This window comes from Salvia splendens, chromosome 9 (assembly GCF_004379255.2).
Source record: "Salvia splendens isolate huo1 chromosome 9, SspV2, whole genome shotgun sequence".
In the NCBI taxonomy this organism is placed as follows: Eukaryota; Viridiplantae; Streptophyta; class Magnoliopsida; order Lamiales; family Lamiaceae; genus Salvia; species Salvia splendens.
Genome location: NC_056040.1, coordinates 22,691,735 through 22,704,079, shown reverse-complemented (window position 1 = coordinate 22,704,079; position 12,345 = coordinate 22,691,735). Strand labels below are relative to the sequence as shown.

Below are 12,345 nucleotides of genomic sequence, written 5' to 3'. Positions count from 1 at the left end.
AAATTTTACTTCCGTAAATTGCGTAATTCCGTAAATTCTTAAGTTGGTGAAATTTTTTAATATGGGAAGTCCGTCGGGATGTCCGTCACTGTGCAGTGGGATGTCCGTATGACGTGGCATCCACAGTGGGCAGTCCGTGACATGAGGTGTTTTTGGAATGTCCGCAGGGATGTCTGCCGGGACATCCGCACCATTGCGGATGCCCTAGCGCAGTCAATCTACGTCACAAATCTGTCAAAAAGTATTCACATTGTAACCCTAGTGTCACTCTCTCTCTCCACACGCGCACACAAAATACCCTCACCTCCCTCCCGCAACCTCTCCCCGCCGCCACCACCACCACCAAATTCACCTCACTCTGTTTTTGCCTGAATTCATTTCCAGCAATTAATTCGCCCGCATAACTTTGCTTGTATTCCCAAGTAAGGAAGGAGATGGGGGAGAGTGATGGCAGCATTACTGATCAATTCGATAGCCACAACGACGTCGTTGTCGGCGCCCCCTCCAAGTCGCCGTGGAAGACCCCTGCCGCTGTTTCTCCAGCTGCGGCCTCTGATTCTGAGTCCTGGCCCGCGCTTGGCGACGCGCAGCAGCGCCCCAAGTGCAACGGGGTTATCGATTTCAACTCCGCCAAGTCTCCGCCAGCTCAACCACACGCTGATGTTAATGGTGGTGAACCTCCGCTTATGCAGCCGGTGAGTGTTGTTGCTTCGCTGCTTCTTAATTTCATTTGTATCTCTCTCTTGTGCTTTTGCCTATGTAACTATCAATGCAGGTTGTTTTAGTCCAAATTTGTTGTCTCATTTTGCATGCAGTCTGATCGGGAATCGATATTATATAAAGTATGAACATCGGAAACAATACTTATATTGTGAAGTGATGAATCATTTTGTAAGCATTTGAGGTTTCATTATCAAATATAGCTGATAATTGAGTGCGATATGAATATATAGTTGCTTATTTTTAAGTTGGAAAATGGTTAAATGTATAAATAAATCCTTTTAAGTCCAACAAGAACAAGTTTTCTATTTCTAGTGTAGCAGAACTTTTTGTTAACATTGCGGTGAGTTGAGCTATTATGGGCCAATGTTAAAAAAACTTCTAAAAAAACTACTCCCTTCATCTCACCTTACTTGATGCATTTCTTTCGAGCACATGATTTAAGAAAATGGTGTTTAGTGAGTTGGTTGAGTCATGAGTGAGAATAAAACAGGAGAGACCAGCTTTGCTTTGGATTGGAATCTCTCACATAGGAATGTTATAATTTTCTTGCTCTTTTAAAAAGCTAGCCAAGTAAATACACATATATTATAATTAGTTATTGCAGCAGCTTCCCTGATAGTTATTTGCTGGTCTTTCAGGCTCCAGAGCAGCAGAAGTTCCATGGACGAGGTAATATCAGATCCCCCCGGAAGCCCACTTATCAACATAAAACTGGTCCCAAGCACCATGGCCCAAATGGTGCATCTCCATTACCTGTGCCCTTACCCATTTATTCACCACTTTTTCATGCTATGGTTCCCATTCCCCCTAATTCAGCTCCTGGTTACCCTTATCCATTTCCTCCTGGAGGTTTTCCCAGAGTTGATGGTCGTTTGGTAAAGCCTGGTGGTGATGCTACTTCTAAACCCTTTGTTCCTCCAGCGAATGGGGGCATCCAGTCTTCACCACATGCTAATTCTAATGCTCATGATTCCAATTCTGTTGAAAGAAAGCCTAATGTAAAAGAACAGGATGGCCAAATGAATCCTTCGTGGAATAATCAAAGGCCAGCTGGTTTTAACAACAACTTCCATTTGCAACAAACGATGGTTCCGAGACCTTTCATAAGACCTCCATTCCTTGTCCCTGCAGGCTTCATTGATGGAGCAAACTTCCAAGGTATATGAATTAATTAAATATGATGCTGCCAGTATGTGATAATTTTTATCGCATAACAAGGTTATCTGTTGTACAGGTCCTCCAGGAACTGTATATTATTTTCCTGCTCCTCCTTCGGGCGCTGTGAGAGTACCGTACCCTCCAGTTTTTGTTCCACATCCTTCGAGCTCTAGAATTCCAATGCCGCAGCCTTCACCAGTCTTAGCTTTGAGGGCTAAAATTGTGAAACAAATTGAATATTATTTTAGGTGAACTGAAAGATCCCATGCTTGCCAATGCTTCAACATTACTGCAATGCTAATGGATTACAAAATTAACATTTTCAAACTCCCCCTCCCCCCCCAAGAACGTATAATTGGAAGTGTCTTATTCAGTCTGTGGAGTGGAGTATGTTATACTGCTTTACTGAGGAGTTCTGATGTTAACCTGTTTGTAATGAATCGATGGATTGTATCATCGAACATGTGGAGTCTAGTTTAAAATTTTAAATACTTAAATATTAGAAGACACTGACTGGTCATGATAATTATTCGAATGATGCATCTGTCTCCTGAACCTGCCAAGTTTTCGGTTGGAACAGTTCATAAGTCAAGGAAATCATGATGAGTAGGACGTGCTGCTATCTTAATGGAACTGTCCTTATGCTGTGCTAATTACACTATTTAATTGTTTTTATGTCACAAATGATGATGACTGAGCTTTCAGAGTTTACTATTTTTGGCAGCGATGAGAATCTGCAGACTGATCCATACTTGATTTCTTTGATGGACAACCAAGGCTGGGTGCCAGTGTCAGTAATTGCTGACTTTAAAAGGGTAATATACTAAAAGATCATGTGCATGATATTGCATGCCATCGACACATTTTGGTAGAGTAAGTTGGATTATGTTATCTAAATTTCTTTTTCAGGTTAAAAGAATGGATGCAGATGTACCGTTTATTCTGGATGCATTGCAGTCTTCAGAGGTCATAGAAACACAGGTAAAATAATACTCCTCTCTTGAGTACCTCACAATCAGTCCCATACATTTGCCTCATAAACTTTCCTTGTGATTTTCCTTTTGTATTTGACCATTTCTCTAAATAAACTTCTCTTGCTTTGATTTTCAATCACTGTAGGGTCAAAAGGTAAGGAGACGCAATGAGTGGTCAAAGTGGATTCTGACCTCTGCTGATCACCAAACTTCTCCTGGTTCAAGTGATGGGAAGAGTGATAGTATCACTGAAAATAGAGGTGACTGCGCTGAAGGCTTAAAGGAAGTACCTTCATCAAATGCTCTGGGTCCCATGCAATTAGGTGAAAACTGCACAAGTGAATCAGTTGGTGACAACACTGATCAAAACAAGGGTAAGGCTTCTTTCAGTGGTTAAACATCTGGAAATAATTCAATCATGGGGATAGATTTTCGTCTTGATAATATTACATATGAACTGAACTGGATAATGAATAAAATTTACCAGATATCTCAAAAGGGGCTGACTCAGCAAAGTCAAGTGTTGATAAAAATAGCAAAAACCAAAGGATGCAGACTAATTCGCGCCACAATGCGCGCCTGAATGACTTATCTAATGATTTTTCAAGCACATTTTTGCTTGACGAAGAGCTGGAACTTGATCAGGGAACAGAAAGAAGCGATAGACCTTCTACCTTGGAGAGGTAATTCCTGCTTTCTGCAGTCTCTTGATATGCTTCTGTGTTTTGTGAAGAATATAGAAAACTCAGATTGGATTTTCTGCTTTCTGCAGTCTCTTGATAAGCTTCTGTGTTTTGGAAAAGAGTATATAAAACTCAGATTGGATTTTCTTAAAATTGTTCGAAACACTTTGATTTGCTCCAAAGTCCAAATAGTAATTAAAAATGGGACAGTTTAAGATATTTTGGTCTATCTTTAATGTAGTACTGTTTTATATTTGCACCTGGAATACTGTAATTTCCATTGGTTTGTTTATATGTTTATTGTTATCCCTGATTGTCATTTTGATACGAACAATTATAAGGGAAACTTTGTATCTATTGTTATTTCATTTTCACTTTTGTGACTTTGTGCTGGCGTTGTTATTGGTATGGTATTATCTTTTTACTTACTACACATTATATTTTATATATTGTCAATTCTGAAATATTTTCAGTATTCAAATGTCATCCATATTGAACTGCACAATATTTTTTTGTTGCACGATTTTTTATCATTGCACATCCTATCAGTTTATGTGCTCAAGGGTGTTACTTGCCTCTACAAATCAGGTTTGACGATGAAGATGAAGAGGTCGTCATGGTTAACGATCAAGCAGTTGAGAAGCTTGTGATTGTCACTCAGGTAAGGCCACTCTTTTTAGATGCACAGGTCTGCTGATCTAAGTGTGTAGAGATAATTGATGTCGGTTTTTGTGGCAAATTTCAAATCTTTTTGTTCCTTTAATTCACAATATTTCAAACTCATGCTAGGATGAAGACTTTCTCAAGGGTATCGTTCCTTGTTTAAATCTGATTAGCAGTAGAGGATATTATCTGCCTTATGCAGCTCAGCTCAGCTAAATTTGCATCTCTCTCTCTTAGGGATACCATCTGACCAGTATAATGAAGGCTAATGACCTAACTCTAGGGGACAGAGTATTTACATTCTCTGTAATTTGATTTAGTGTTATCCTCCATCAAAGGACATGGCCCTAACTATGCGTGTGGTCACCGCATAACATTCCAAAGACTGGCCCTTCTTGCACCGTGGCAATGTTGAGTGGATCATTGCAGATGTGCAATACCTTTGGTTTCCAGAAGAAGCTATTTCAATGCTTGGATAACCTCAAAAGTCTCCATTTCCACCAACTTGAGTTGGGTCAACTTCTTTTACTTGGATAAATTTATAGTTATATAAAAGGCGTCACTGGTTGAAATCTATATTTGTACTTGGAGTATGTCAGACTCAGATATATGTGTATGTAATTTAATTTTTAATGCAAAAGTCCCATTTGTCTTATTTAGTTAAGGGAATTGAATGATTTAAGAACTAGCTCATGAGATTGTGTGGTGCAGAATAGGCGAAAAGGTGAGAGACCTGGTGAGGAATCGGAGGCCGTATGCAGTGAGCTTCAATCTGCTATGATAAATGATGGGCTCTACTTTTATGAGCAGGTATTATGATTGTTTTATCTGTTTCGTGTTGCTCTTGTATAAAAAAATGCTGCAGCATCAATGTCATCAATTTGCAGGAACTAAAATCCCATAGATCTTATAGTAGAAACAATGAGCCTATCATCGGCAGCAGAGATGAGAACTCCAGATGCTTTGCTGGTGATGCTTCTCTGATAAATCCAAGAGCTGTTGATTGCTCTACTGGGGGAAGTAGCAGTGAAGGACATGGAAATTCTAATTCTCGAAGGAAGCAAAACAAGAGCAATTCCAAACATCATTTCAGTCATAAGCAGCGGCTCTTCCCTGGCAACTTCAAATCTCATGGAAGTGGGCGGAACTCCCATGGAATAGTTTCTGAAAGTCCTCCTAGTGATGCTATTGGCTTTTTCTTTGGTTCAACACCTCCAGATAGTAATACGTGAGCATCAAATTTCTGTCTTCTTCATTTTTCGTTATAAACTATGCTATGTGAAGGAACGGTGAAGGGTAAGCTCTTATGTAATTGTTTTCTAACCGTAATGTTTCTACTTTTGCTTCAGAGTAACCATTTGCTAGCAAGCTCCACTTGACTTAACTTATGCTAAACTTTATTTTGCAGGCTGAGGCCTTCAAAATTGAGTGCTTCTCCTCATAGCCATCTGTTAGGAAGTAGTCCACCAGTTGGATCAGAGCCAAAGCCATTCCCACCATTTCAGCATCCAAGTCATAAACTTCTAGAGGAAAATGGTTTCAAACAGCAGCTGTAAGCGAATTTATTAAGTGAAATTGCTACTCTTAAGTTTGCATGCTCAAATTTACACTTCCCTGCAAAATCCATGGTTGTGCCTAAGTATTTCTCGAAATGTCCTCCAGTATTCAACTAAGTTTAAGAGCATTTTTCTCAGGTACAAGAAGTATAACAAGCGCTGCCTTGCTGAGCGGAAGAGGATGGGTGTTGGTTGTAGTGAGGTATCTTCATTAACTTTTGATCTTGTGCTGTATCTTTTTATGATCTCTTTCCAACATGCCCATATATTGAGAGATGTCTTCTTTAATTAACCAATCTCTCTTCATCTTGGAATACTTTTGCCTGCATTTTTATAAGAGAAACCTAGCCTAATTTAGAACTGTATGACATGACAAACTAAAATAGACGCTATTCCAGTGGTTGCTTTAGGTTTCGTACAGTTTCAGATTGGCTGTCAACTTAAATTTTAGTGTACACTGGTGTTCCAAGATACTTTGAGCCCTTTTTTTCTACCAGGCTTCAAGATGCTATTTCTTAAATTTTTTTGTAAATGGTATTCCTAAATCTGAAAGGCCAGCATATCATATGTTTCAGAATTATGTCCTTTCAAGTTTCAACATGACAACAGAGTAAATAACAAAGAAAAGAAAATAAGTCCCTTGGTTTGTGGTAAAAGATGCCTGTAGCACCATCTTTCTAAAGACAGCCTCTGAAAACCTGTTCACCAGTCATCCTCTCTCTGGTTGGTAAGGGTAATAGTTCATTTTTAATGCCAAAAGGTACCTGACTATATAAAAGACTGGGTGTGAATGATCGTGTCGTTAAACAAATCACGGTTTGAGCCGTGCTGACCCAAGACCTGATGCTTGACTTTTCTAGTTTCATCTAAACCTTTCTTGTCATATCAAGTTCCTTGTTCTGATAGTTCATCTGGATATGTCCACTCCAATGTGCCAGGTGTTGCGACCAAAGAATTCTGGCACTAATGTAAAATGTATGATCTGTTCTCATGTGTAAGTACCGATGTTTAATGACATTGAACTCCATAATTGCAGGAGATGAATACTCTTTATAGGTTTTGGTCATTTTTCTTGAGGGACATGTTTAATCCTACCATGTATGCTGAATTCAAGAAGTATGCTATAGAAGATGCTGCTGCTGGTTATAACTATGGAATGGAGTGCTTGTTCAGATTTTATAGGTGGGATTTGAGTTTTGTTTGACACATAAGGATCCTTGTTTCTCATGGGCAGGTTCTTGTTCAATGTAATTGCCTCTTGTATGCTGAATCTCAACTTACCCTTTTTGTTCTTTTTTTATCTTAAGTTATGGCTTGGAGAAGGAATTCAAAAGGGAAGTATATGAGGACTTTGAACAACTCACACTTGATTCTTATAAGAAGGGGAGCCTGTATGGTTTGGAGAAGTACTGGTAATCCCAATTCCTTCCCATATCATATTTCTCATACACCACATCACAATCACAATTCACGAGTACCATTAACCTTCGATTAGAGGAAAAAACTACCTTTCAAAAGGATGTCATGTTGCCAGTTTCATCCCAATCCGATTTTGTTACCTTAATTCTTAGCCTCACTTCCTTGTGATATGCCACAATAAGTATCAGGTATTTTTTTTATGATGCAGGGCATTTCACCATTACCGGGCAGATGATGAACCAGTGGTGAAACATCCAGAACTGGACAGACTGCTTAGAGAGGAATATCGTAGCATGGACGACTTCAAACAGGAAAAAGCAAAGAGTAAAAGAGGTTAAGCATTCATAGGTATGGTGAAGTGCCATCACAAATTTTTGGAGAGAATTCTAACAGTCATATAGAGCAAATCTAAAACTGGTAGCGGTTCCAGTTTTTTTACATGGGAATCAAAGCTGGTTTCCGTAAATACAAGTTGTCGACAAATCAGTCATCGAGATAAACAAGCTATTTGACCCCAGAACTTGTTAACAGTTATTTTCTACCGCCTGCCTGTTGTTGAGGGAGGTACTCTGTTGTCTATGTAGATTTAACTTGTACTTATAAATTACAATACATGACTTGATGAGGTTTTTTTATTAATGGAACATGAAACTCTTTTAACTTGCATCGTAATTCGTCGTTACTGGTTCCAATGATTTCAAAACATCATTTTTAAATGGAAACGTATATAAAAACAGGTGGCAATAATCGAACTTTATTTCTAATGAAATTCCTTGATTAGCTTCACTTTGAAATTCAAGTTTTCTGATCAGTAGGACCAACGATGGTCAATTCTACACGGATAAGAGATTTTAGGAAATGTTGTGTTAAGTGAAGAAAAAAATATACAGTACTATACTACATTACAATTTTTGTGGGTCAAATTGAAGACCTTGATTGACCAAGTTACCTATAATTGAATTTCGTAACCGCTAATTGGTTTTATGTCTTTTATTATATGCTATTAAAGCCACAAACATGGAGATCATCATAACAAACAGGCAACCACCAAGGCAAGCTGAGCACACTGATACGATTCCTGGAAAAACCCCAAGTGTGATACATAAACATGCCAGATCGAAGAATGTTTCATGGCACTACGGAAATAGTTTCATCATAAAGGTGAAGTTGCTCTAGAATCAACAATGAGGCATTCCTAGTTACAAGGAGCAGTTACCTGCTCTGCGCAACAAGATCCAAACCAAGCTCGTCCAGCACCAACACTCATCAAGCCTTCGATAATTATGAGACCAATGCATTCGCAACAGATTTTAAGCATAAAGGGAAATGAGAATATGATACCAAAATAAGATTTTAGACCCAGGCTTGCCAAAGAAAGTATGGGAAGTCAAATTTGAGAAATCGGCCAAGGAAAGCTTATCAAATTCACAATTTTCAACCAAAGATGAGAGACCATATGAAACTTGAGGAGTCAGTTGAGAAAGTCACCCACCAGAAGAATGAATTCACTGTTTTTAATGAAGACTGTAAATTTTTAGACCCAAGCGCATTAGACCCAAGCGCATTACTCATTCAAAAGCATCTTTACGAAAAAACTGAATCAAATAACAGAATAAATGCTGTGGGGGGGAGGTGCAACCCGGAAAGTATTAGTCAACATCTCATGTGCAATGAACAAATAGCAAAGAATTGGCAGTTGCACTGATATGCTATGAGTTGCCATGCTCTATAAGTTCCTGCAACAAAGCTGTTAAAAGATCAAAGTATGATGAATGTTAGTAAAAATCAAGGCATTGAAGATGCTAATCCATCCAATCATCTACTTAGAGATCAGTGTTGGAAACACAAATAAGGATTGGATACTAAAATGTAGTTTCTCAAATAAATCAAACGGAAGTTGAAAGTAAAGATACATACTTAACCAACACCCAAAATCTCAGAGACACAGAAGTGGGAATCAAGTAACTAGTACTCAACCTTTTCGAAAAGTTGTTATTAGACTGAAATAAGACATTTTAGAAAAATATTCAACATATAGAAGTAATAAAAAGAGAAACATGGTACATATTTTAGATTCTAGTCTTTAGGCAAATGGAAACTTTTTGCTACAAGGAAAGACTTCATTAGCATGATTGCCCGAACTTCAGAAGAATCACCAGAGTCCAAAACTAAAAGATTGATGCATTTATGAAGAATCTGCACAATGAAAAAAACATAAAAAACTAATTTGAAAAGCAAACAATTTTTGCTCATAGAAACAAAAAAAAGGCTGAAGCTGAGTCATGGTAAAAGTTTAACCATAAGAGGAATATTACAAACTCTTAAAATCATGAAAATTGAAACTCAACTGCATAAAATTATGAAATCTGGGAAAGTAAATTACTATCAGAAGCATGTAGACGGTTACTAAACTAAAAATCAATGACACCTGGATGAAGAGAACAGATATAACTGTGTCGGCAGTATATGCATGGCAGGAGTCTCAATAAAAGTGCAACAAAAACACTACAAAAACACTATTAATCTTTTTTTATAGATGGCTTCGTTTCACTATACAGCCCTATAACAAGCATTCACCAAACATAGTTACACAAACATATATAAACTTCCACTACCGTAATCTAAGTGATCTCCAATGGAGGAGATGATCAAGCAATTTTTAGGCCAACTGATTCTTTCTTCACCTATTTGTTGGACCCCAAGTTCCAGATCGAAAGTCTCTCCACTATATGAATATTGGTCATATTCAGTCAACCTAAATGTCAAGTCACATAGCTCCAAACATATTATGCATATGGCTGCAGACGTCTTCCTTTGACATGAGAAAACAATATTCACATTTAAGGGAGATCAGTTTCCTAAGCTTCATATTTTAATTATCCAGGATAACTAAAGACTATGAGTGAATATTAAATAAGTATGTTGTTGAGATTTGCATAATTGCATTATAACCATTTCAATTGGTAATATGGAAACAGAAAACAGTAACTAGTAGGAAAAAATCCCTGTACAAGATTAACTAGTGTTCATGTTGGTGTCTAGGTGGAGGGGCAGGATATAGATTTCTACAAAAATTTGATAACTCCATTTTTTATACAAAAAGAAATCATTTTCATCTGCTTCCATTAAGCAACAGCATTTACAAAAAGCAAATACTGTGTAAGACATTATAGAGTCGGTATGTAATTTGGTGCACTAATTGATATGCTCAGGCATCACAACGAAAGTTGCTACAATGTAGAGACAGTAGTAATATAATAAGTATGCACGTACCTCCGCTTACCTAGTGACCATGACCCATATAGGGTGCCCCACCCTGATGTGGCCTTACACCACCCTGACCCATCTGTGGCTGGCCACCATAACCCCCCTGCATACCAGGTTGACCTCCATAGCCACCAGCACCTTGACCTCCGTAACCTGCATTGTTCATCATAGGTGGTACACCCTGTGGATTTCCAATCCCCCCAAGCAAATTGCCAATTCCCAATCCAGCCCCCTGAGTAGCCAGCAGTGCTGCCACAGCCTGTCCTATGGCAGCAGGGGCAACTGCTGGATTAAACCCTACAGAAGGAACAGCAGGTCCGGCACTTGGAGCCATCAAGTGTCCACCTGTGTGCCCCACACCACCACTACCAGCATATCTCCCTTTCTTAGCTTGATGATGATAATACCCTTGGGGCCCCTGGTGATGATGTTGCTGCGGCTGCGGCTGCTGCTGACCATGCTGCTGGTTGAAGAAACCCTTGCTGTGTTTCGGGCCATCAATTGCCTTCTGGCAGTGCAGTATCTGACCCTCGAAATGCTTGTGCGGCTCATCCAGCGCCTTTTTTGCACTCTCAATACTCTTATACACAAACAAACAGAAACCCCTAGGCTTCCCGGTCTGTTTATCCAAACCCAAAGGCCCTTCCTCGATCTCCCCAAATTTGGAGAAGTAGTCCAAAAGCTTTTTCGGCTCAAGTTCGGCAGACACATTGCTAACGTATATCTTCCTCTGCGTGTACTCCGACGCGGGTGGTACAGAAACGGACGGCGCTGCAGTCTGCGTGGGAGTCTGAACTGGCCCAGCCGACGCCAGTTGGCAAGAAGTCATTCGGCCTTCAATCAACTTCTGAGGTTCCTTGAGAGCGCGACGAGCCCCATCCCTATTCTTGAAAAGAATGAAACCATATCCCTTCGATTTCCCGGAATTCTTATCTCTAACCACCTTACAGTCCTCAATGTCACCATACTTCCCAAACACCGACGTAATTGTCTCCGCATTGGCATCCCAACCAAGGCCGTGGACAAAAATCTTGCAGTGGGCAGGGTCGGAGTCGGCCATCCTGTGCACAATCTCAGCTAGATCTGGGTGTTTTCCAAGCGCTTCTTTGATTAGAAGAGTGAGCTGGTCCTTAGAGAAAGGCTCGAGAAGCTTCTCCAAGGGCTCTTCCTCAAAATCCTCATCCTCACCTTGAGCACCAACACCACCGCCATTCTCTGAAATGACGTCCTCGGAGGGCTCCTCTTTAATTTCATCTTTAATTTGGGCGACCGTCTCCGGAATATCGTCGTCCTTGTGTTCCTCCATGTTGTCCGGCTGCTCCTCTTCCTCGTCGACCGCTTCTTCTTCTTCCTCCTCTTCCTCTTCCTCTTCCTCTTCATCTTCCTCTCCTTCCCCGTCTCCCTCTTCCTCTTCCTCTTCCTCTTCTCCTACTGTTTGCTCGGGCTCAAGCTCCTCGACCTTGACCTCAGGCTCGGGCTCGGGTTCCTCCTCGTGCTGCACGATTTCGGGGTCCTGAGGGAGTTCAGCAGCGCGGGTTTTCCGTTTCCGGGCCATAGAAATTGGTGGGTTAGGGTTTTGTTTGGTGGTGGCTAGGGTTTCACGATAAATGGATTATGACAATTTGGGGGAAAATGAAGGAACTATACTAAACAAAAGGGATTCTTATAGGTTGATAGCTGCGAGACTCGAGTACTCGCTATTTACCTTTTTTCTTTTTTCCAATATCAATATAGTGACATTTATCTTTTTCTCTTCTTAGAGCATCTCCAATTACGGACGTCCGGTCAGACATCCGCAACGGGCGACCGGGACGTCCGCCATTGTAACGAAGGCACTCGGATACGGATGTCCCGTATGGACGTCGCATGTCCTCAGACGTCCGGGCGACGGGCGGGCGGACG

The 12,345-nt window shown here is 40.1% G+C and overlaps 2 protein-coding genes and 1 long non-coding RNA gene across 6 annotated transcripts; 1 reads left to right on the top strand and 2 right to left on the bottom strand.

The window, feature by feature from the left end:
- Positions 1–263: 263 nt before the first annotated feature.
- LOC121748005 (la-related protein 1A-like) lies at positions 264–7,848 on the top strand. The gene is made up of 15 exons (XM_042142205.1): positions 264–695; positions 1,362–1,881; positions 1,958–2,129; positions 2,606–2,696; positions 2,791–2,862; positions 3,001–3,229; positions 3,343–3,538; positions 4,127–4,199; positions 4,913–5,011; positions 5,089–5,429; positions 5,610–5,753; positions 5,896–5,959; positions 6,794–6,939; positions 7,065–7,169; positions 7,385–7,848. The coding sequence occupies exons 1-15, from the start codon at positions 435–437 to the stop codon at positions 7,512–7,514; spliced, it is 2,643 nt and encodes an 880-aa protein (XP_041998139.1). The 5' UTR covers positions 264–434; the 3' UTR covers positions 7,515–7,848.
- A 177-nt stretch (positions 7,849–8,025) lies between these two features.
- Positions 8,026–8,709, bottom strand: LOC121748008. The gene is made up of 2 exons (XR_006039393.1): positions 8,393–8,709; positions 8,026–8,254 (listed from the first exon to the last, which is right to left on the bottom strand). It is a non-coding gene; the product is annotated as an uncharacterized LOC121748008 (long non-coding RNA).
- Positions 8,710–8,759: 50 nt separating this feature from the next.
- Positions 8,760–12,087, bottom strand: LOC121748006 (UBP1-associated protein 2A-like). 4 transcript variants are annotated; one of them, XM_042142209.1, is made up of 2 exons: positions 10,450–12,087; positions 8,760–8,923 (listed from the first exon to the last, which is right to left on the bottom strand). In XM_042142209.1, exon 1 carries the CDS (start codon positions 11,996–11,998, stop codon positions 10,460–10,462), a length of 1,539 nt encoding a protein of 512 aa, XP_041998143.1. In that variant the 5' UTR covers positions 11,999–12,087; the 3' UTR covers positions 8,760–8,923; positions 10,450–10,459. The 4 variants fall into 4 exon arrangements, with proteins under 4 accessions (XP_041998143.1, XP_041998142.1, XP_041998141.1 ...); XM_042142208.1 differs by having other exon boundaries at positions 10,460–12,087; XM_042142207.1 differs by lacking the exon at positions 8,760–8,923 and adding an exon at positions 9,032–9,372.
- Between the last annotated feature and the right edge of the window lie 258 nt (positions 12,088–12,345).

Coding starts and splice junctions, on each gene's coding strand:
- LOC121748005 (XM_042142205.1), top strand. CDS start 435: ATGGGGGAGAGTGATGGCAGCATTACTGATCAATTCGATAGCCACAAC. Junction 4,200..4,912: donor AGCTTGTGATTGTCACTCAG/GTAAGGCCACTC, acceptor TGTGTGGTGCAG/AATAGGCGAAAAGGTGAGAG. Junction 5,430..5,609: donor ACACCTCCAGATAGTAATAC/GTGAGCATCAAA, acceptor TTTATTTTGCAG/GCTGAGGCCTTCAAAATTGA.
- LOC121748006 (XM_042142209.1), bottom strand. CDS start 11,998: ATGGCCCGGAAACGGAAAACCCGCGCTGCTGAACTCCCTCAGGACCCC.